Source organism: Bos indicus x Bos taurus, chromosome 16, assembly GCF_003369695.1.
Source record: "Bos indicus x Bos taurus breed Angus x Brahman F1 hybrid chromosome 16, Bos_hybrid_MaternalHap_v2.0, whole genome shotgun sequence".
Taxonomy (NCBI): domain Eukaryota; kingdom Metazoa; phylum Chordata; class Mammalia; order Artiodactyla; family Bovidae; genus Bos; species Bos indicus x Bos taurus.
In genome coordinates, this window is record NC_040091.1 from 18,305,575 (window position 1) to 18,328,370 (window position 22,796).

The 22,796-nt window shown below is 38.2% G+C and overlaps 1 protein-coding gene and 1 pseudogene across 1 annotated transcript in view; both read right to left on the reverse strand.

Moving 5' to 3' along the window:
• Nucleotides 1-22,796, reverse strand: part of USH2A (usherin) — a 938,899-nt gene that overhangs the window by 80,627 nt on the left and 835,476 nt on the right. The window contains exon 61 of the mRNA XM_027564435.1: nt 386-613. Within this exon, the coding sequence (XP_027420236.1) occupies nt 386-613 (228 nt within the window). The remainder of the gene's footprint in view (nt 1-385; nt 614-22,796) is intronic.
• On the reverse strand, nt 19,604-20,109 carry LOC113906398 (annotated as a pseudogene).

Below are 22,796 nucleotides of genomic sequence, written 5' to 3' on the forward strand. Positions count from 1 at the left end.
TAGGAACACAGTCATGTGGAGTTCAGTTCTGGTGTGACTTCCTAGCTTCAAATCCCAATTCAATCATCGCAATGCTATTTAGCCTTGGACAATGATTTAGCCTTTATGTGCCTGGTGAGATTTAATGATACCTACCGCATAGGGCTGATGTGAGGATTAAATGAGATAATCCATGGAGAGTACTTAGCTAGCGTCGGGTTCACAGGAAGCATAACACATGTGAGCTAGTTTTCTCTGATCTATGATTAAGTGCCTGGAGGAGCTATCGGGAAGAATTAACCAGACTGTGAAGGGAGTGTTCCCGCAGTGACCTGATGGCACGTCAGGGCTCATCTATTTATCTGGAGAACACCAAACATGACCACATATCCAGGGTAGACTTTACCTTAATCACACCATTGGTTCTCGCAGGCTCTGACCACTGCAGCAGCAGTGCCCTCCCATTCTCTTTCTGCTCCACTGTGAAGTTGCTCAGCCCACTGGGGGAAGATTCGAGGGTCTGAACCAGAGTCCAGGGGCTTGAAACTTCTCCTGCCTGGTTTGTGGCCACAACACCGACGTGATATGTGGTGAAGGGTTCCAAACCAAACAGGTGGGCTTGATAGCTGGTTCCCTGGAAGAAAATGAACAGGTTAGTTTCCTTTTGGAAAATTCCTACTGGTGGCTAGAAGGTCATTCTCTGGACAAGGTATCTCACCACTGGCAGCACAAATAGCACAGCAGAGCTTTGAATTATTAAGAAAACAATATGGTGTTTTCTTGTTCTTCACACGCTAAATGTATTACCTAATGTTGTGTGATTTCATACATACACACCTCGGATCAGTAGGATCTTTGCTTTTCCAGAGCTTGCAACCCAAGGGATGTGATATATAATTACAACAATACAAAAATCTAAGATGTTTCAGGTCAGTGTCGCATCCAGCTTATGATGGAAATCAGTGGTACCAAGTTGCATGGCAGGGAATGGGATAATCTTAGGGGTCTAGAAATTGAACCACAGCAACCGTAATTCTCTCTTTAAACCCCAAAACTATTTGTTTATATAGAAAACTCTCCCCATCTCTCCAGTATCCTCTTTCATTCTCTTGGTGTGCATATACATTTTACAAAGGCAATAAAATAAACACAAGAAAAAACCACTAACTGAACTATAAATGCACAAACATCCAGAGAGCAGTCTACTATTAATATCAGTGTAAAAATCACTTTGTTAAAAACATGCTAACTAAAACTACTTAATTTACCAAAAATAACTGTTAGCTAGGTTTTCAGTGTTCGGTTCTTCTTAATTTAAAATTAAAAAAAGAAGGATAGCAGGATGAGTTATCCTCTGCTTGGAGACCAGCAATTACCATATTTTGCTTAATTAAACTGCCAAGAATCCTAAGGTGCTCTTTGCTTAGGACTGGGCTGGATGGAAATACCTGCTTACAGATAGAAATTATGTCTGCAAGTGACCAGTAATGTGTGTACAGGCAAACACACACCCACAGACTCTTTCTGTTGTGTACCTATTGGGTGTGGATAATCACAAGGAACTTTTTACTGGTTTAGTAGAATATCTACACTTAGTGGTGCATGAGGTCAGCTTTGGTTTATTTGATGCTTAAATGTGACAGATAGTCTCCAATTGCCTTTTCTTGGTGGGCGCAGGAGGAGGAACGTGAGATGAAGAAGAGGAAGTTATTTCTGAGAGTAGGTACCAGAGAGAACCAAAGTCATGTGTATGGAAATTCTTTCTGAGGGCATCCAAATAACATTTTGAATAGAATCTATAATAATTCTGAAACAAATCCAACTGAACCACTTTTCAAAAAAACACCTGGTCAGACAAAACCAAAACACTGTAGAAATCATTTTTGACACTGTTTCCCCACATCCTTGGTGATAAGTTTTGTAAAGTTGGTATGAGTTAATGTTTATTATGTGTTAAACACAAACAGAGGAAATATAATTTCCTTTACTTATCAAAAACTTGTAAAGTCAATTTTCCTGTTTCAATAAGGTCCTATTATGATATTACACGCTAACCTCTTGAAATCTTTTAATATTTAAACATTTGCTAAGCGACCAGACTCTGAAACAAATTTTACAGAAATACTAATTTCTCTTTTTTGAAATATTAAAAGTTAGATCATAAATATTTAAAACTTATTTCTCCAACAACATTGGATTGGCCTTTTAGATAAATATAGCACAGAACTAGAATGACCATAATGAATATTAAAGCTGAAGATGCTACAAGTCCTGATTACAAACATTCTTTTCTGATAAATGATTCCTTTTCTGTGGAAATAGGGCAAACATGGGCAAGATTAATAATGCAAAAAAGAACAATTCTTTGTTCAGAATATTCGGTAATAGATGCCAAAAAAGAATCAGCTCCAAAGCAAATAGTAATCACCTCTAACAGATTATATATAAAAAAAAAGGTAGGCTGCTGGGGGACATTTAGAGATCCTTTTGTCATAAGAAACATGAAAAGCATGTGGGCTATAAAGCAAAAACATATGTATATTGTCAATAGCAGCACATGCTCAATTACAGTTTATTTCAGAGCTGAGAATTCCGTTCAGCCCCTAGATGGCAATACTATCAAACAGTTTTGGTACCAAGAGTGCTCAGTGATTAACAACCGACGTTCAGTCATCCAACACACTCCAGGCAACCATTTAAAAAATAACAAAACTGATTTCATTATAGATTCTTTTAATAAACATTTATAGCCAGATCCTTAAAAGCAGAAGTACTGAAAATGCTCTGGCCTCAAAACCTCCACCATCTAATGTGGAAATATGACCTGCAGGTCTTGAGCTTCAGTTCATGCATGCCTGACACAGAAATGTTTATATGTAGACGCCTACAAGAGGTGATTACAGTGGTTGTTTTGCTTAATTTGGCCTATATATCTTCTTAAAAAATAGAATAATCATATATGATAAACATAAAGGAAACATGAAGGAGAATTTTTATATCATACATTTATACTGATGACAAATTTCATTATGTTAACTTGTTATTTCCGCAAAGTTACAACACACACACACACACACACACATTCACACACACACATGCTTTAAATAAACCTCAGTGGCAGCCACACTTTTTGTCAGTACTTAAGTAAAGTTTATATAAAAAATAAAGAAAACTTAAAAATGGCAGGACAATCCCTATAAATTTATCCTGTGGCAATAACCAAATCTCAATACCAACAGACGTTTCGGGAAATCATTTATGTCATTCTCCCCTATATGGATTTCTAACCTCAGAGTTCCCTAGTTTGGAATCTTACTATAAAATCTGGGCATTATAAAATCTCTATAGATTGGGTTGTGTCTTGCCTGTTTATTTAGTTACTTGTGATTTTCCTTAAATTCAGAATATGTGCTTGAGCCCTGTGGATCTTACATGCTTGGGGTTCCTTTCCTTCCTTTGGGGTTGCAGCAGGCTATTCCCTTGATTGGGAAAAGTCCTTATTAAAAACCATCTTCCTTACTTCTACTCCTCTGCTGCTTCTGTCCTCCTTCCCTCTGCAGATGATCTTAATTCAAGGCTCTTCCTTTTTTCTCTCCATTGTTGTCATTTTATTTCGCTTTCCAGTCCTACTGATTTTTTTTAGATATACATGTTTTTGTTACTCCTGACCTCTGGGCTACCAACTTATACCTGCTTCCCTTTTGTCTTTGCTCCATCCACGTTTACATCCACATAATGTACCTATTTTAAAAAATTCTAGAAGTGTATTAACCACTTCCGTTAGGCAGCAGATGAAAAGAATGACTCAATAAAGGAAAACAGAAATAATCTGTTCTCTGCAACCTAATACTTTCCATGAGATAACGCTTTCTGTTCTTAATCTGATATGCATGAGAGTCAGCATCTGGATGGGTTTCCCTGATGGCTCAGCAGTAAAGAATAGGCCTACCACTGCAGGAGAGGGGGTTCAACCCCTGGGTCAGAAAGATCCCCTGGAAAAGGAAATGGCAACCCACTGCAGTATTCTTGCCTGGGAAATCCTGTGGACAGAGGAGCCTGGCAGCCCTACAGTCCATGGGGTCACAGAATAGGCAGATACGACTGAGTGACTAAGCGACAACAACAGCAGCATCTAGATACAAATCAGTGAGTCCTTTTATGAGACATAAGACAAGACTCTCTGGAACACTCTGCCAGTTGAGGTTCTGCGGGCAATTTGAACTACATTTTAACCTCTCAACTCTGCTCCTGGGGCACATGAAACTACTTGGAGTCTTTGCCAGCCTGACAATTTTACACCATCTCCTCTGATTATTTTTGATGACTTGAAGTGCCCCAAAGGTGGCCATGAGGTCAATAGGTTTATGTAGGTTGAAAATGATCAAAAATTACCATTGATCTGTAGCTGTCAATAAAAGGCTGCATGGGGAGACTCCCTGCACAAATGTTTAAACTGCATAAAGCAACCTAACTTAGTCATCTTTGAGTCTATTGATCTGATGATCCAGCAGTTTCCAGAGCCTTCCCTCTGGTCTTTAAGGTGCATTTTCATTGAACCCATTTTCCTTGGCCCTAAAGACTCTTTTTATTCTGCTCCTGGTAATGAACTAGAGCAGTGATGTCTGGGCACTGCTGTGCTCATCAAGCTTTATGTGTGCTTATTATATTCTGGAAAGGGTTAATCCTCCTGCTAAGTCTAAATCACTTCAGTCGTGTCTGACTCTTTGCAAACCTACAGACTACAGCACGCCAAGCTCCTCTGTCAATGAGGTTTTCCAGGCAAGAATACTGGAGTGGGTTGCCATGCCCTTCTCTAGGGGATCTTCCTGACCCAGGGATCGAACCCATGTCTCTCACCTCCCCTGTGTTGGCAGGGTTCATTACCACTAGCACCACCTGGGAAGCCCAATCTTTCTGGTCACCTTAAACTTTATTCCCAGCCAATGAGGTTTCTTCTGCCTTTACCCCTTATCTTGGGCTCATTTAAAAGGGTGACTTTTGGTTTATCAGTCTTTACCTGGTTGTAGGATATTTCCTTGCCTCCTTAATTCTCATGAATGTCAAGAGCCAGAGAATACATCATATCAAAAGTTTGCTTTTTTTTGCAGAGAGCTTTAGAGAAACCTAGATCTAAATATATTAACTTCTATAAGTATAAATATATTAACTTCAGTTGAACCACTTGGATACTGCTTCTCGGTTTTATCAAAAGTTATAGTTGCCTTGTCATAATGATAAAATAAAGGAATGGCTATTGAGAAGCTTCTGGCTTAGTTACAACTGAAACACGAGAAATAGAAAAAGTTCTCATTTAGCATCACTTGAAATTCATGGCTTTGAGCAGAGTACATCCAATCAACTGGATGACTTGTATACAGTTTAGTGCATTAAAAAATCATCACAAGATATTTTTCTAGATTTCTGAAAGCCAGATAATTTGAAGTGTTATCAGTATATATTCCTTTCCATTCATAAAGTTAATTTTTGAGTTCTCCAAAAGCTCATCGATATAATTTATATCTAGTACTTATTTTGTAAAAATCAAATCAGTCTTAATACAGAAATGATCTCTCTATCACCCATCACCAAATTATCAACCTTGAATGCTTATTCATGGTTAGATAAGCATGGACTTCCAAGACTGCAAAATGTTAATATAGTAAGAAAATTTCCATTGATTTCACACATCCACTGACTTTATGAGTGCCATCTCTGCCTGCAGATCTCCTAGTTGGTGGGATAAAGAAGACATTTTTCGATGACACATAAATACATGTAGAGTTGCTCCAGAATCTAAGATCAGTTCAGTTCAGTTACTCAGTTGTGTTTGACTCTTTGCAACCCCATGGACTGCAGCACGCCAGGCTCCCCTGTCCATTATTAACTCCCAGAGTTTGCTCAAACTCATGTCCATTGAGTTGGTGATGCCATCTAACCATCTCATCCTCTGTCATCCCCTTCTCCTCCTGCCTTCAATCTTTCCCAGCATCAGGGTCTTTTCTAATGAGTCAGCTCTTCGCATCAGGTGGCCAAAGTATTGGAGTTTCAGCATCAGCATCAGTCCTTCTAATGAATATTCAGGATTGGTCTCCTTTAGGATGGACTGGTTTGATCTCCTTGCTGTCCAATGGACTCTCAAAAGTCTTCTCCAACACCACAGTTCAAAAGCATCAATTCTTCAGTGCTCAGCTTTCTTTATGGTCCAACTCTCACACCCATACATGACTACTGGAAAAACCAGAGCTTTGACTATACAAATCTTTGTTGACAAAGTAATGTCTTTCCTTTTTAATATGTTGTCTAGGTTTGTCATAGCTTTTCTTCCAAGGAACAGATAGACTGATCATATAATAAAGGTAGAAGAAAATGCCCTTTAGGTTCATGGTCTACTGTCACGCATGTGAACAGTGTGTTTCTTAGGTAGCATTGCTTAGTGGCATGACAGAGGTCCCAGAATGGTCAGTGGAAACATTCAGCATTGTTGGCCAGGAGGTGCTTTCAATTCTTTCAGTTCTTCAGGGCATCTGGTACAAGACTGGTGTGGGGGATACAAGATGCATAGGACAGGCTTCTGATTCTTAGGAGCTTATAATCTAATAGAGCGTATCAACAATGCATACAGACACACACAATTCAGAGTACGGTAAATGATACAACTGAGTGCCAGGAAAATCAGGGAATTACTGAGGGGATACTTCTAGTTGGGAAAGGAGGAGGTAAAGCACTGGGGAAAACTTCATTGGCATCTGATATAAGACAGGAAAGATATAAAGTTTGAGTAGATGAAAATGTGTGCAGGATTGGAGGAAAGAATAGAAGAAAAACTGCAGGATACGTTTGGGAAAGAGCTAAGAGTTGAATGAGCCACAGAGTTGTGGATATAGGGCAATAGTGGGGATTAAGGCAAGGAAGAGGGTGGTATGACTGGAAGGGATTGTGGAATGTCACCCTAAAGTTTTTGGACCATATTTGGTAGGAAACAATCAACAACATTAGAGACACTTTTAAGAAATAATTATAGTTATAAATAAGTAAAGAACTCTATCATTTGAAGGAATGATGGAAGAACTTTTAAATTTTGTCCTGTCATAGTACAGGTCATGGTTAGTGGGTGGTAAAATAATAAATCTGTTTAGATGAAATAATTAATTTAATTATTATTCAGCCAACATGTATAGATTTTTCATATGTAAAAGGTGATAGAGTGCTTTCTTAAGAATTAGATTTTGCAGCAACATGGATGAACCTAGAGTTTATCATACTAAGTGAAGTAAGTCAGCCAGAGAAAGACAAATATATTATATTGCTTATATGTGGAATATTAAAAAATGCTACAAATCAACTCATAAGAAACATAAACTTGCAGACATAGAAAGTAAACTTATAGCTATTAAAGGGGAAAGGGGGGACCAGGGAGATATATTAGGAGTTTGTGATTATCAGATACAAACTACTATATATAAAATAAACAACAAGGGTAATTTAGGAGTTTGATTTAAAATATACACAGTACTATATATAAAATAGATACACACCAAGGACCTACTGTATAGCACAGGAAATTCTACTTAATATTTTTAATAACCTATAAGGGAAAAGAATCTGAAAAGAACACACACACACCATATCTGAATCACTTTGCTGCACATCTGAAACTAACATGTTATAAATCAACTATACTTCAATTGAAAAAAAGAAAAAAATAGATATGCTATAAATAGTAAATTTACAATTGGAAACTAGATAATGTTGGCATAAAAATGCTCACCGTTACAGATATTATACATAAGTGACTATGGCAGCCGTACAAAGAGGTTGAAGCTATTATTCCTCAACTGTGTATGATAACGCCAAATATGTGCCTTGTTCAGCTCATAGTCTTAAGAGACAAAGTTTCTGCTCCTATAAATTGAAACATGATAACCTTGGGAATAAGATTTTTTTTCCTTTTTTTAAAAATTTTATTTTATTTTTAAACTTTACAATATTGTATTCGTTTTGCCAAATATCGAAATGAATCCGCCACAGGTATACCTGTGTTCCCCATCCTGAACCCTCCTCCCTCCTCCCTCCCCATACCATCCCTCTGGGTCGTCCCAGTGCATCAGCCCCAAGCATCCAGCATCATGCATCAAACCTGGACTGGCGACTCATTTCATACATGATATTATACATGTTTCAATGCCATTCTTCCAAATCTCCCCACCCTCTCCCTCTCCCACAGAGTCCATAAGACTGATCTATACATCAGTGTCTCTTTTGCTGTCTCGTACACAGGGTTATTGTTACTATCTTTCTAAATTCCATATATATGTGTTAGTATACTGTATGTATTGAATGTTTGCTTCATTTCAAAATTTCAAATTACTCTTTACCCAGTGTTTGTATCCAGGTGGGGATTATGAAAACTGGACTGAATTGAAGCCAATTATACTGTCCTGTGTCCTGACTTCCTGTCAGGATCGCATGTACCTGGGTCTATGGTTTCTGTTGGTAGCGGAGACATGTTTGTGTTGAATCATCCATACCCTTATACCCTGTACATATCAAACAGCTAGAATCAACTAGAAAAGTTTAGGGATACTGCTGATGACCACAAAGTAAAACGGAACTAATTCAAAGGTATAAACAATAGGAATGAAAAGTGAAAGTAAAAGTTCCTCAGTCATGTCCAACTCATTGGGACCCCATGAACTATACAGTCCATGGAATTCTCCAGGCAAGAATTCTGGAGTGGGTAGCTGTTCCCTTCTTCAGGGAATCTTCCCAACCCAGTGATCGAACCCAGGTCTCCCTCATTGCAGGCAGATTCATTACCAGCTGAGCCTGACCAGGGAAGCCCAAGAATACTGGCGTGGGTACCCTATCCCTTTTCCAGGAATCTTCCCAATCCAGAAATTGAACCAGGGTCTCCTGCATTGCTGGTGGATTCTTTACCAGCTGAGCCACCAGGGAATTCCTAGTTCTGGGTTCTAACTAATGTCAGAGGGCTCAACTGGAAAGATTTCAAGAAAGTATAAATGCATATCCTCCCATTAAGTAATTGTTAACATGTATTGTTATAGAATTGATTAGTCAGGAGTTTGTTATAAAAATTATAAGTTTCAAATCTAAAATGTTTAGCTTAGAGTATTCATGTGTTAGTGCCATGTAGTATACTTTTGTGTCTGTACTTTCACAAATATCTATGTTCAGAGAAGAAGAATGATATGTGAAAAACTTGGGGTGTGTGTGGTATTTCTTTTCTCTCATTGAAGTATGTCATTCATTTTGTAATGAGGGGCCAATGCAAAAAGAACATTCAATTCACAAAAGTTTTCTTTATAGACGAATGGGGTCTATCAATTTAGCCTGTAAAGCAAAAGCTAGGGTTCTTACAAAGTGAACGATGACACCTCAGGTACCATAAAAACACTGAGAGAGGAAAAGAATAGTTTGAAATGGCTCATTTTTCAAAAGAGAAGAGGAAAAAAAATAAATTTGTGATAATTAAATTTTAAAGTGGCAAATCAGTCACACTAAATATTAAAAAGCAGTCCTGATCTATCAAAATTAAAAATATGCATACTCAATGACCTGGCAATCTATTTTATAGAAAAAGGGCACTAAACTACATTGAACCAAATTTCATTCATTCCAGCCAGCCTTATATTTATTCAATCCTTGATTAAACACATTTAGTGAAGGCTTCCTGTGTACTTGACACCCCTCTAAGCTCTGAGGACACAGCAGAAAACAAAAGCGATGAAACAGTACCCTCCTGAGTCTTATATTAAAATGAGAAAAAATGGGCCATCTACAAGCAAAATGGAGAGAGTCAAAAATTGTGGCAAGTTATGAAGGGAATAAGTAGAGCGATGAACTAGTGTTTAGGTTTAGGTGGTGGGGAGAGCGAGTCTTGGCTTAAGGAGGGTGGGTGAAAATCCTTGAAGACGTTTCATTTAGAAACTTCTTTAGACTGCGGAGAAACCCTGTGAAGAACCAGGGGAGAAACTTTCAGGCAGAAGGATGAGCTTGGGAGTTTTGCTGACAGAGAGAAGCTAGTGTGAGTGAGGGTGTGAGTGAGAAGGAGAACAGCCCAAGGTACAGTCAAAGTGATGAGCAGGTGCGAGACGGTGTGCATCTTTTAGGCCAAGAGTCAGAGCCTGATGCTAATTTCAATGGAAAATTATTGAAGGCCTTTTAGCAAGGGAGTGACACAATTCGATTTAGGTTTTAAAGAGATCATTCTTCTTTTAAAAAACTAAAAATTGAGTCACCATATGATACAGCAATCCCACTCCTATGCATATATCTGGAGAAACTCTCATTCAAAAAGCTATATGCATGGGAATGTTCCTTGCAGTACTATTCATAAAGGCCAAGACATGGAAACCACCTAAATGTCCATCAATGGATGAGTGGATAAAGAAAATGAGGTGCATATATACAATGGAATACTACACAGCCATAAAAGGAATTAAATCATGCTATTTGCAGCAGCATGAGTGGGCCTAGAGATTATCATCGTAAGTGAAGTAAGCCAAAGACAAATATCATATATCACTTCTATGTGCAAACTAAAAAGTGATACAAATGAATTTACTTACAAAACAGAAATGGACTCACAGACATAGAAGACAAACTTTTGATTATCAAAGGAGAAAGGCATGAGGAATAAATTAGGAGTTTGGGATTAGCAGAAAAACTATATATAAAAAAGAGAAACAACAAGGGCCTACTGTATAGTACAGGAAATTATACTCAATATTTTGATATAAAATATAATGGAAAATAATCTGAAAAAGATGTGTATATATACACATACATATATACATATACTAACATATATATATAAATAAATATATACATAAAACTGAGTACTTTACTGTACACCATAAGCTAACACAACTCTATAAATCAACTATACCTCAACAAAAAATGTGTGTGTGTGTGTGTGTGTGTGTGTGTTAGTCACTCAGTTGTGTCTGACTCTTTGTGACCCCATGGACTGTAGCCCGCCAGACTCCTCTGTCCATGGAATTCTCCAGGCAAGAGTACTGGAGTGGGTTGCCATTTCCTTCTCCAGGGGATCTTCCCTATCCAGGGATTGAACCCAGGTCTCCTACATTGCAGGCAGATTCTTTACCATCTGAGTTACCAAATAAAGGAATAATAAAAAAAGACCACTTTGGTTGCTGTGTGGAAAATTTATGTAGGGGGTTGTATTAGTCTACTCAGGCTGCCATAATAGAAATACCATGCATGCTAGGTCATTTCAGTCATGTCCAACTCTGTGCGACCCCATGGACTGTAGCCAACCAGGCTTCTCCATCCATGGGATTTTCCAGGCAAGAGTACTGGAGTGGGTTGCCATTTCCTTCTCCAGGGGAATCTTCCTGATCCAGGAACTGAACCCAGGTCTCCTGCATTGCAGGCAGACACTTTGCTGTCTGAGCCACCAGGGAAGTTGTCATACCTAGTGTAAAAAGGGCTTTACACGCGTTATCTCATTTCATCTGCATGACAAAGCTCTGAAAGTGGTAAGGAAACTGAGGCTTAGGTAAGTAATTTGCCCAGAGTCACAGTGCTAACAAATGGCATGGTTATGTTTTATTTCTGTACTATTCTCAGTTCAAATGTCCTTGTCAACTGCATCCACAGTCCTAATGTTTTGGTCCTAGGACCCCTATTTTTAAAAAATAATAAGGATCCCTAAAAGCTTTAGTTTCTGTGCTTTATATATCCTAACATTTGCTATATAAAAAATTAAAATTGAGAAAATATTAAGAAGCATATATTCTACTAGCCAGCAGAGAGAAAACATCATTACATACTTGGAAAACTCCACTGTGCACTTTGAGGAGATGAGACTGAAAAAGACATATAATGTCCTCATATCAATTATCAAAATATTTTTGACCTAGTAGATTTCCTGAAAAAGTTTCTGGGACTCTAAGGGGTTCATGAACTACATTGTGATACCACTTAACTACATTATACTCTGCTTTAATTGACCAATTAAAGTACCAATTAAAGATTAATCAAAGATTTGTTTGAACTTTTATGCAGTGAAAGAAGGAGTCTTATACTTCTAACTTTTGATAGACACACTCATAATACTTGTGATTAAATATGAAGTATCCATGTATACATAAGTCCTATTAGTAAAACTTTTAATTAGGGTTAAAGAGTCAAAAAATTATAACTGGACTATACTTCAACTGCCTAATTTTATGATTGAAACTAAAGTCCAAATGGCATAAATTACCTGTATAAGATCTTACAATCCATCAGTACTAGATTTGCAATTGAACTTGAGCTTCCCAACTCATACATATACACTCTTTTCAATTAAAATTAAAACTATTTGTTTGAAACAAGTTGTCCCAAATTTCTTTGTAATAAGTATTACCACCTGTGAAAGAGAATGGGCTTGTATTTATTCATAGATGTACTTCCTTTATTAATTGGTCTTCTGTATTGTATCTGTCTGTTCACTTGTTTGTCCATCTACTACAAAGTGAATGAAATGTTTTGCATCAGGAGTGTTTCCTAACCTTGCTCTACTCTAGTTTCCTCATACATGAAAAAGGAACAGTAATGGTACCTATCTTTTTCAGTTTGTAAATTTTAGTGAGTTATATCTTAGAATAGTTTTTGATATGTAGGGTATTTAATAAGTGCTAGATTTTATTATTAGTATCTTAAACATCTAAAAGATACTTCTATCCATAAGACACTCAATAAACATCCTGGAAGTTATAAAAGAATAAAAGGTTGATTCTCAAGCAATGGAGAGCTAACAAGGTATTTTTAGTGCATACTACCCTGGCTCAGAAGCAGAGACATTACTTTGCCAACAAAGGTCCATCTAGTCAAGGCTATGGTTTTTCCAGTAGTTATGTATGGATGGGAGAATTGGGAATATAAATAAAGCTGAGCACTGAAGAATTGATGCTTTTGAACTGTGGTGTTGGAGAAGACTCTTGAGAGTCCCTTGGACTGCAAGGAGATCCAACCAGTCCATTCTAAAGGAGATCAGCCCTGGGTGTTCTTTGGAAGGACTGATGCTAAAGCTGAAACTCCAGTACTTTGGCCACCTCATGCAAAGAGCTGACTCATTGGAAAAGACTCTGATGCTGGGAGGGATTGGGGCAGGAGGAGAAGGGGATGACAGAGGATGAAATGGCTGGATGGCATCACTGACTCGATGGACGTGAGTTTGAGTGAACTCCGGGAATTGGTGATGGACAGGGAGGCCTGGCGTGCTGCATTTCATGGGGCTGCAAAGAGTTGGACATGACTGAGCAACTGAAATGAACCCTGGCTCAGATGGAGACTATATGGAGAATGGTATGTTGAAAAAAGGCATAGTATCTTATAAATGTAAGTACATCTTTTAAGTTAAATTTATAAGCAATATCTCTGTTAATGTTTTCTGTGAAGACCTAGTAGGTACTGGAAAAATGTACATTGAAAAACTGAGAAAATTCTGCCTTGTTATTGACTTCAACTATTTGGTCTTTAGAAATTTATTTAAATATAAATGCATATATAAATTTACATGGAAATTTATTTACATCTAGATAGCATATTCAAAAGCAGAGACATTACTTTGCCAACAAAGGTTCGTCTAGTCAAGGCTATGGTTTTTCCAGTGGTCATGTATGGATGTGAGAGTTGGACTGTGAAGAAGGCTGACTGCCGAAGAATGGATGCTTTTGAACTGTGGTGTTGGAGAAGACTCTTGAGAGTCCTTTGGACTGCAAGGAGATCCAACCAGTCCATTCTGAAGGAGATCAGCCCTGGGATTTCTTTGGAAGGAATGATGCTAAATCTGAAACTCCAGTACTTTGGTCACCTCATGCGAAGAGTTGACTCATTGGAAAAGACTCTGATGCTGGGAGGGATTGGGGGCAGGAGGAGAAGGGGACGACAGAGGATGAGATGGCTGGATGGCATCATTGACTCGATGGACGTGAGTCTGAGTGAACTCCGGGTGATGGGCAGGGAGGCCTGGCGTGCTGCAATTCGTGGGGTCGCAAAGAGTCGGACACGACTGAGCAGCTGATCTGATCTGATCTGATCTGATACATATATGTGAGAGAAGGCAATGGCACCCCACTCCAGTACTCTTGCCTGGAAAATCCCATGGACGGAGGAGCCTGGTGGGCTGCAGTCCATGGGGTTGCTAAGAGTCGGACACGACTGAGTGACTTCACTTTCACTTTTCACTTTCATGCATTGGAGGAGGAAATGGCAACCCACTCCAGTGTTCTTGCCTGGAGAATCCCAGGGACGGCAGGGCCTGGTGGGCTGCCATCTATGGGGTCGCACAGAGTCGGACACGACTGAAGCGACTTAGCAGTAGCAGCAGCAGCAGCATACATATATGTATGGATCTTTCTTGGTAGCTCAGTGGTAAAGTATCCACCTGCAATTCAGGAAACACATGTTCAATCTCTGGGTCAGGAAGTTCCCCTAGAGAAGGCAATGACAACCCACTCCAATATTCTTGCCTGGGAAATCCCATGGACAGAGAAGCCTGGAGGGCTACAGTGCGTTGGGTCACAAAAGAGTCGGACGCAGCTTTATATATATGTACATATATATAAACTGGATTATCTAATAATGGGCATGATTTTTTTACTTTTACCTACAGGGCATTCAATATGATGCAGTTTTTGTCTTCTTACATATCTTGACTTTGGGGACTGAGCTGAAAAAGATAATATCTTTTTCCAATGAAGAACAAATAACACTATTAGGTAATATGGAACATTTACAAAGACAGTTTGTTAGTAATGCACTCAAAATGATATTTTTCAGAGGGTCTTGGGTATTAGGATGACAGATACTCATTCAGTCCTCGTGGGTCAGGTTATCCTTAGAAACAGAAAAATGTGAACAATTTTATGATAGTAAATGTAAAAGTTTACATAAAGTGGGAAATTCTAAAAAAACAGGAAAAATTAAACAACTGCACTCAAATACATTAATCAGCTTTAAAACAAAATGAAATAAAGTCCTGAATGAGCCTCTTACTCTAAAAAGGCCCAGGTCCAGAGAGTTTAACCAGGGAAGTTTTCTGTTACTGCTTTTTAACTAAATCTGCAACTGATAACTGATATTATATATGGGGGGGGGGCAGTTCCAGAAAATAGGTAAACTGGCCACATAACAAAGTTTCTACATGTCTTAAGAAAATATCAAAATTGAACAAGAACATAATAAGAAAAATGTGTTTTCATAGATCAAAATCACTTGAGATGGAGTCACATTATTAATAAGTAGTATCCAACATCACATTTAAAAGACATATTATGACTCTGTAGGATTTAACCCTTAGAAAAGTTGATTAACATATGATCATTTTAATAGAATTAATAAAATCCGTCACCCATTCATGATAAAACCTCTTAGCCAGGTAAAAATGGAAGAAATTATCCTTAATCTGATAAAAATTTACTAAAATCATACAGTAAATTATATTTAAAGTCCTAGAAATCTTATGATCAATATAACAATCAGGTAAGACAGGGTAAGACAGATGCCCTCCATTCATTATTGTACTGATAATTCTAGGCAATGCTACACCAAAAAAAAAAAACAAACCATTCTCTGATGTAAATCATATCAGTGTTACCTTAGGTCAGTTTCCCAAGGCAATAGAAATATAAGCAAAAATAAACACATGGGACTTAACCAAACTTATAATCTTTTGCACAGAAAAGAAAACTATAAACAAAATAAAGACAACCTATGGACTGTGAGAAAATATGCAAATTAAATGCTGATAAAGGCCTAATTTCAAAAAGATACACATAGTTCATACAATCAAGCAACAAAAATCAAACAACCTAATCGAAAAATGGGTAGATGACCTAAACAGATATTTCTCCAAAGAGGATGTGCAGATGGCCAATAGTCACATGAAAAGATGTTCATCATTGTGAATTATTAGGGAAATGCAAATCAAAACTACAGTGAGGTACCACCTCACAGTGCTCAGGATAGTATCATTAAAAAATCTACAAATAACAAAATGCTGGAGAGGGTTTGGAGAAAAAGGAACCCTCATACACTGTTGGTGGGAATGTAAATTGATACAGCCACTCTGCAGACAAGTATGGAGGTTCCTTAAAAAACTAAAAATAAAGCCACCATGCTGCTGCTGCTAAGTCACTTCAGTCGTGTCTGACTCTGTGCGACCCCATAGACGGCAGCCCACCAGGCCCCTCTGTCCCTGGGATTCTCCAGGCAAGAACACTGGAGTGGGTTGCCATTTCCTTCTCCAATGCATGAAAGTGAAAAGTGAAAATGAAGTTGCTTAGTTGTGCCCGACTCTTAGCGACCCCATGGGCTGAAGCCTACCAGGCTCTCCCATCCACGGGATTCTCCAGGTAGGAGTACTGGAGTGGGTTGCCATTGCCGTCTCTGAAAGCTACCATATGATCCAGCAATTCCGTTCTTGGGCATATATCCAGACAAAACCATAAGTCAAAAAAATACATGCAATCTATAACAACACTACTTATAGTAGCCAAGACACGGAAGCAACCTAAATATAAACTGACAGATGAATAGACAAAGCAGATGTGGTATACATAGACAATGAAATACTACTCAACCATAGAAAGAATGAAATAATGCCATTTGCAGCAACATGGATGGAGCTAGAGATTAGCATACTAAGTAAAAGAGAAAAACACCATATAATATCACTGATATATGAAATCTAAAATACAACACAAATGAACCTATCTACAAAATAGAAATAGACTCACAAACACAGCGAACAGGCCTGTGGTTGCTGATGGTGAGGGGAATAGGATAAGGATGGATTGGGAATTTGGGATTAGCAGATGCAAACTATTAAATTTAGAACGGAAAAACAAGAAGGTCCTACTGTGTAGTATACTATATTCAATATCCTGTAATAAACTATAATGGAAAAGAATATGAAAAATAATGTATATATATATAACTGAATCACTGCTATACAACAGGAATGAACAAAACATCATGAATTAAGAATTTCAATAAATTTTTTTTAAGTTTTTTAATTTTATTTTTAAACTTTACAATATTGTATTAGTTTTGCCAAATATCGAAATGAATCCACCACAGGTATACATTTAAAATTTATTTTATTATATGGAATAAAATAAATTTTTAAAATATTCATCATGGAGTATACCTCCTTTCTTTGAATCCTTGGATTCAAAGGAGTCCAAGACACACTGTTATTTTATGTATCCCCAAGAAAGAAAAAAATGCTTCCAATTGAATGAAGATACAATGCTCTTTTATCACTTAGAATTTTTGTCTTATACATGTGGAAAGGTACCTTGAGACTTGCATTTTTTTGTTGTTGTTGAAAGAGGAAGAGTGAAAAAGTTGGCTTAAAGCTCAACATTCAGAAAACTAAGATCATGGCATCTGGTGCCATCACTTCATGGGAAATAGATGGGGAAACAGTGGAAACTGTCAGACTTTATTTTTCTGGGCTCCAAAATCACTGCAGATGGTGACTGCAGCCATGAAATTAAAAGACGCTTACTCCTTGGAAGGAAAGTTATGACCAACCTAGATAACATATGGAAAAGCAGAGACATTTACTTTGCCAACAAAGGTCCATCTAGTTAAGGCTATGGTTTTTCCAGTGGTCATGGAATGTGAGAGTTGGACTATAAAGAAAACTGAGCACCGAAGAATTGATGCTTTTGAACTGTGGTGTTGGAGAAGACTCTTGAGAGTCCCTTGGACTGCAAGGAGATCCAACCAGTCCATTCTGAAGGAGATCAGCCCTGGGATTTCTTTGGAAGGAATGATGCTGAAGCTGAAACTCCAATACTTTGGCCACCTCATGCGAAGAGTTGACTCATTGGAAAAGACCCTGATGCTGGGAGGGATTGGGGGCAGGAGGAGAAGGGGACAACAGAGGATGAGATGGCTGGATGGCATCACTGACTCAATGGACATGAGTCTGAGTGAACTCCGGGAGTTGGTGATGGACAGGGAGGCCTGGCATGCTTCGATTCATAGGGTTGCAAAGAGTCGGACACGACTGAGCAACTGAACTGAACTGAGGCTCTCATGTCTTTCTGTGTATACAATAAATAACTTCATTTTAATGCTAAATTATAGTGTAATCTTTCTTTTTTTGGTTCTTCATTTTTATTTAACCCAAAATAGCTAATGACAAAAACACTTAAAAAATATCTCCAACACTTGACTATTCAGTCATTTTTGGTTGATGACCTTTGATTATTCAGTCCTTACTTGCTTCCATATGTATTAACACATCTAGCATAAATACATCACCAAGAGTTTGCAGCAAGCTTTAAATCTGTATGTTTAGAGCCTAGTCAAAAACCATGATTTACTTATTAGTTTTGAATTTAAATACTTTTCTCCCACACAGAAGCTTATTAATCTAATAATCATAAATAAGCTAGCTATTAATTAGTTTTCAAGGAAATGACCAAAGATAGCACACATATACAGGCTGCATATATGCTTTTATTCTTTATTAGTCAAAATCTGAATGTCTGTAAGATTTACAGTGGAGGTGCATCATAAACCCATTTAATTTATCTTAATTCAACGTATGAGGTCAGTGAAAAGGAAATGATAAGCAAAAAGGAAAATAACAATCAATCTGGCAATTATACCACCTATTCAATGAATGGATACCCTTGAGTAAACCGAGATGAGTGTTGTCAATCTGGTGTTCCCTCAGCTACTGTCAGTTCACATGTACCTTTTATAGGGCAAGCATCTTGCAAGGGTAAGTATAATTCTAGCATTTAAAGGTTAGTACTTCTTCTATAAAATAGTCCCTAAACAAGCACCAACAACTTTAATTGGTCTTCAACTGAAGAAACAGTTCTCTCTTCCAACATGGGAGGAAAAACTGGCTGTCATGGATGGAGATTTCCGATATGGCACCATTCTAAAGGGCTTTCAAGGTCAGTCTTGATACCTCAGTCTACTTTATGGGCTGACATTGGAAGTAAATCCCTGCATATGATGCAACTCCACTGTAATGCAAATTAAAATGCCGAGATTTTTTAAATGCCCTAGTATGGTCAGTATAATTTCATTTCCAGTTTAGTTCCTTCCTCACATTTAGCAGTGCGTTTCTGTAATGCTCTCCTGGTGCCAGCATTTCAGAATGTTATCTATCACTGGCTGAGAAAAATCTCACGATGAAAAGATTAGTGTGTCATAGAATCTGAACAAAAAAAATCTACCAAAGCTGATCAGTCGCATAACGATTCAGGGTAAGATTTTCAATTAGCAAATGGTGTGATTGAAGTGGAGAGTAACTGTTCTGCTACACTTGGAGGTCCCAAAGATGTTCTTTAGTCTTCTTTTCTGGGATTTCTAAATTGGCAGCTACATTCTACTTCTTAAACATTTGGCCTTAACCTCAGCACCACCCCGATTTGGTTTCTATTTTAAAAGCACCATTCCAATGGAAATGTCCCTGCTCTGAATTAAGCTGGGACTGTGAATTTTACCATTAGCAAGAGAGAACTGTTATGTCATAGAGTTTAGGTTAATTTGGTAGGTATCAATTTCCTTGACTACGACTTCAAAACCAGCTTCAGCTTCTTCTAGCCATGGATGATTTCTACCTGGGTTGTAGATGAGGGTAAAATATCCCATGGAGAACTTCTTCAGTAACCACATTTGGAAAATCACTGGCTGTAAGCAAGACGTATGGATCCCTGAGAACAGCAGCACCGGCTGGTGGAACAGTTTGCTTTACTCTTCAGACTCTGTCTCATCAAAAGATCCACAACTCTCTGTCTTTGGTAGAGAGGGCAAATGTTGAACATTTAGGAAATCAAGAAATAGTTTGGGAAGTTCTTCATTTTCCAGAATGACAGCCTGTAAATAGGTTTCAAACCTTGTCATCGCTGTTCCAACATTTGGGATCCAGTTCCAAACATGTTTAGAAGGAATTTCTGGGGTTTTAATATCTTTCTTAAGCTTTTTGTGCAGGGCATGTAATTCGCTGTACCTTTTTTCAACAAAATGTTTTCTTCCATTCATTAGCACTTCTATCTTAAACACCGGGTATCCCCGCTCCAGGTCACTCTCCTCGTAGCAAAAGGACAGGATGTAGACCTTCATGGTCGCACCAGCTGGCTGACAGAGGGCCCATAGTATAATCTTTTTGAAGACATTTTAAGTGGCAATTAAACGCTACGTGTGTAGTACCGGCAGTGTAGGTAACTCAACTGAAGTGACAGGAGTGTGAATGGCATTGATCAAGTTCATCCAGACCCAGGAAATGACAAGTAGGTAATAACTGCCACTTACACTGATGGTAAGACTTAGTTGCATGTGGTTTCAGAGAGAGGTGGAGAAATGTGAAAAAATGTTCATCATAAAAATCAATGAGCTTTCTGTTCTTTGTTTTCCGAGTATCCTTCCTGAATAGAAGAGTGCGGCCTGCAACGCAGGAGACCTGGGTTCGATCCCTGCGTTGGGAAGATCCTCTGGAGAAGGGAAAGGCTACCCACTCCAGTATTCTGGCTTGGAGAATTCCATGGACTGTAATTCCATGGGTTGCAAAGAGTCAGACATGACTGAGCGACTTTCACTTTCACCCTATGGTAAAAACTAGTGCATAACTTATAGTCCATTTATTTTAGAAAAGCGAACTGATTTGTTTTTGGTGACAATGATGGGACCAGAAAGCTAAAGCTGGCCTACTTAAAGGGCAGTCCAAACACACCGCCACTTTGGCTATAGTGCAACCAGCAATGGCACGAAATGAAAACCAGACTGGGAACTCACAAATGAGGCTGTGAGGGTGGTAACAAATGGAATACATTAGGACTTTTGTTGTGCATACAAAGCAGTGCAGAAAGACATATCTGACTACTACATTCAGTGCTGCTGCTTTCAAAGTGATTTGTAGCATATAGTCTATGTATTTTTCATCCTTTTCATAAATAGTTTCTCAAAGGGTTAAGACAGTGAGTACATGCTATAGGGTAAGCACTTTTCAAGTGCTTTATGTATATTAATCCTTAAAGCAATCTCATGAGATAGCACTGCTATTATCCTCATTTTCAGATAAGGAAATGGATGTAAAGTTGAAGCAAATAGTCCATGGTCATATAATTATGATTGTCTATGGCAGAAAGTGGAGAAGGCAATGGCACCCCACTCCAGTACTCTTGCCTGGAAAATCCCATGGATGGAGGAGCCTGGTAGGCTGCAGTCCATGGGGTCGCTAAGAGTCGGACACGACTGAGCGACTTCGCTTTCACTTTTCACTTTCATGCACTGGAGAAGGAAATGGCAGCCCACTCCAGTGTTCTTGCCTGGAGAATCCCAGGGATGGGGGAGCCTGGTGGCTGCTGTCTATGGGGTCACACAGAGTTGGACACGACTGAAGTGACTTAGCATAGCATAGCACAGCATGGCAGAAAGTGAAGAAGAACTAAAGAGCCTGATGAAAGTAAAAGAGGAGAGTGAAAGTAAAAGAGGAGAATGAAAAAGTTGGATTCAAGCTCAACATTCAGGAAACTGAGATCATGGCATCTGGTCCCATCACTTCATGGCAAATAGATGGGGAAACAGCAGCAGACTATTTTTTTGGGCTCCAAAATCATTGCAGATGGTGACTGCAGTCATGAAATAAAAAGATGTTTACTCCTTGGAAGACAAGTTATGACCAACATAGACAGCATATTAATAATAACAATAACCCTGTATACGAGACAGCAAAAGAGACACTGATGTATAGAACAGTCTTTTGGACTCTGTGGGAGAGGGAGAGGGTGGGATGATTTGGGAGAATGGCATTGAAATACGTATAATATCATATATGAAACAAGTCGCCAGTCCAGGTTCGATGCACAATACTGGATGCTTGGGTCTGGTGCACTGGGACGACCCAGAGGGATGGTATGGGGAGGGAGGAGGGAGGAGGGTTCAGGATGGGGAACATGTGTATACCTGTGGTGGATTCATTTCGATGTTTGGCAAAACCAATACAATATTGTAAAGTTTAAAAATAAAATAAAATTATTAAAAAAAAGATATAAAAAAAAACACTGCAATTTGCAAAAGAAATAATGTAAATATATTAAGTAAAGCTTTTTAAATTCCTTGAATCTTACATTTTGCAAAATCAAGTTTGAAGTTAGTTTATTGCTTATATTCTTTCTATTAAAATTCTCCAAAGTAAAATCGTCATGTGACTGTACAGCAATATATGAGATAAGGTTCTTGTGTTATGATTTGATTCCAAAGAGTACTGACTGAGTTCATCTTTCAATCCTGTCTAATTTAAAATAAAGGATATTTTTTAAACACTAAGAGAATATACTTGAATATGAATTATTATCTTTATAAAGTTAAATAGAGAATTAGCACCTTCATATTCCCTTTTCATCAGGTCTCTGAATATTTTAAAAGACAGCATTGTGGTGCATTTTACATCATTGTATTTTTTTTAATTATTAAAAATAAAATATGAGAGGAAAAATAAAAAAATAAAAAGCAGAGACATTACTTTGCCAACCAAGGTTCATCTTGTCAAAGCTATAGTTTTTCCAGTAGCCATGTATGGATGTGAGAGTTGGATGATAAAGAAAGCTGAGTGCTGAAGAATTGATGCTTTTGAACTGTGGTGTTGGAGAAGACTCTTGAGAGTCCCTTGGATTGCAAGGAGATCCAACCAGTTCATCCTAAAGGAAATCAGTCCTGAATATTCATTAGACGGACTGATGCTGAAGTTGAAGCTTCAATACTTTGGCCACCTGATGGAAAGAACTGACTCATTTGAAAAGACCCTGATTGAA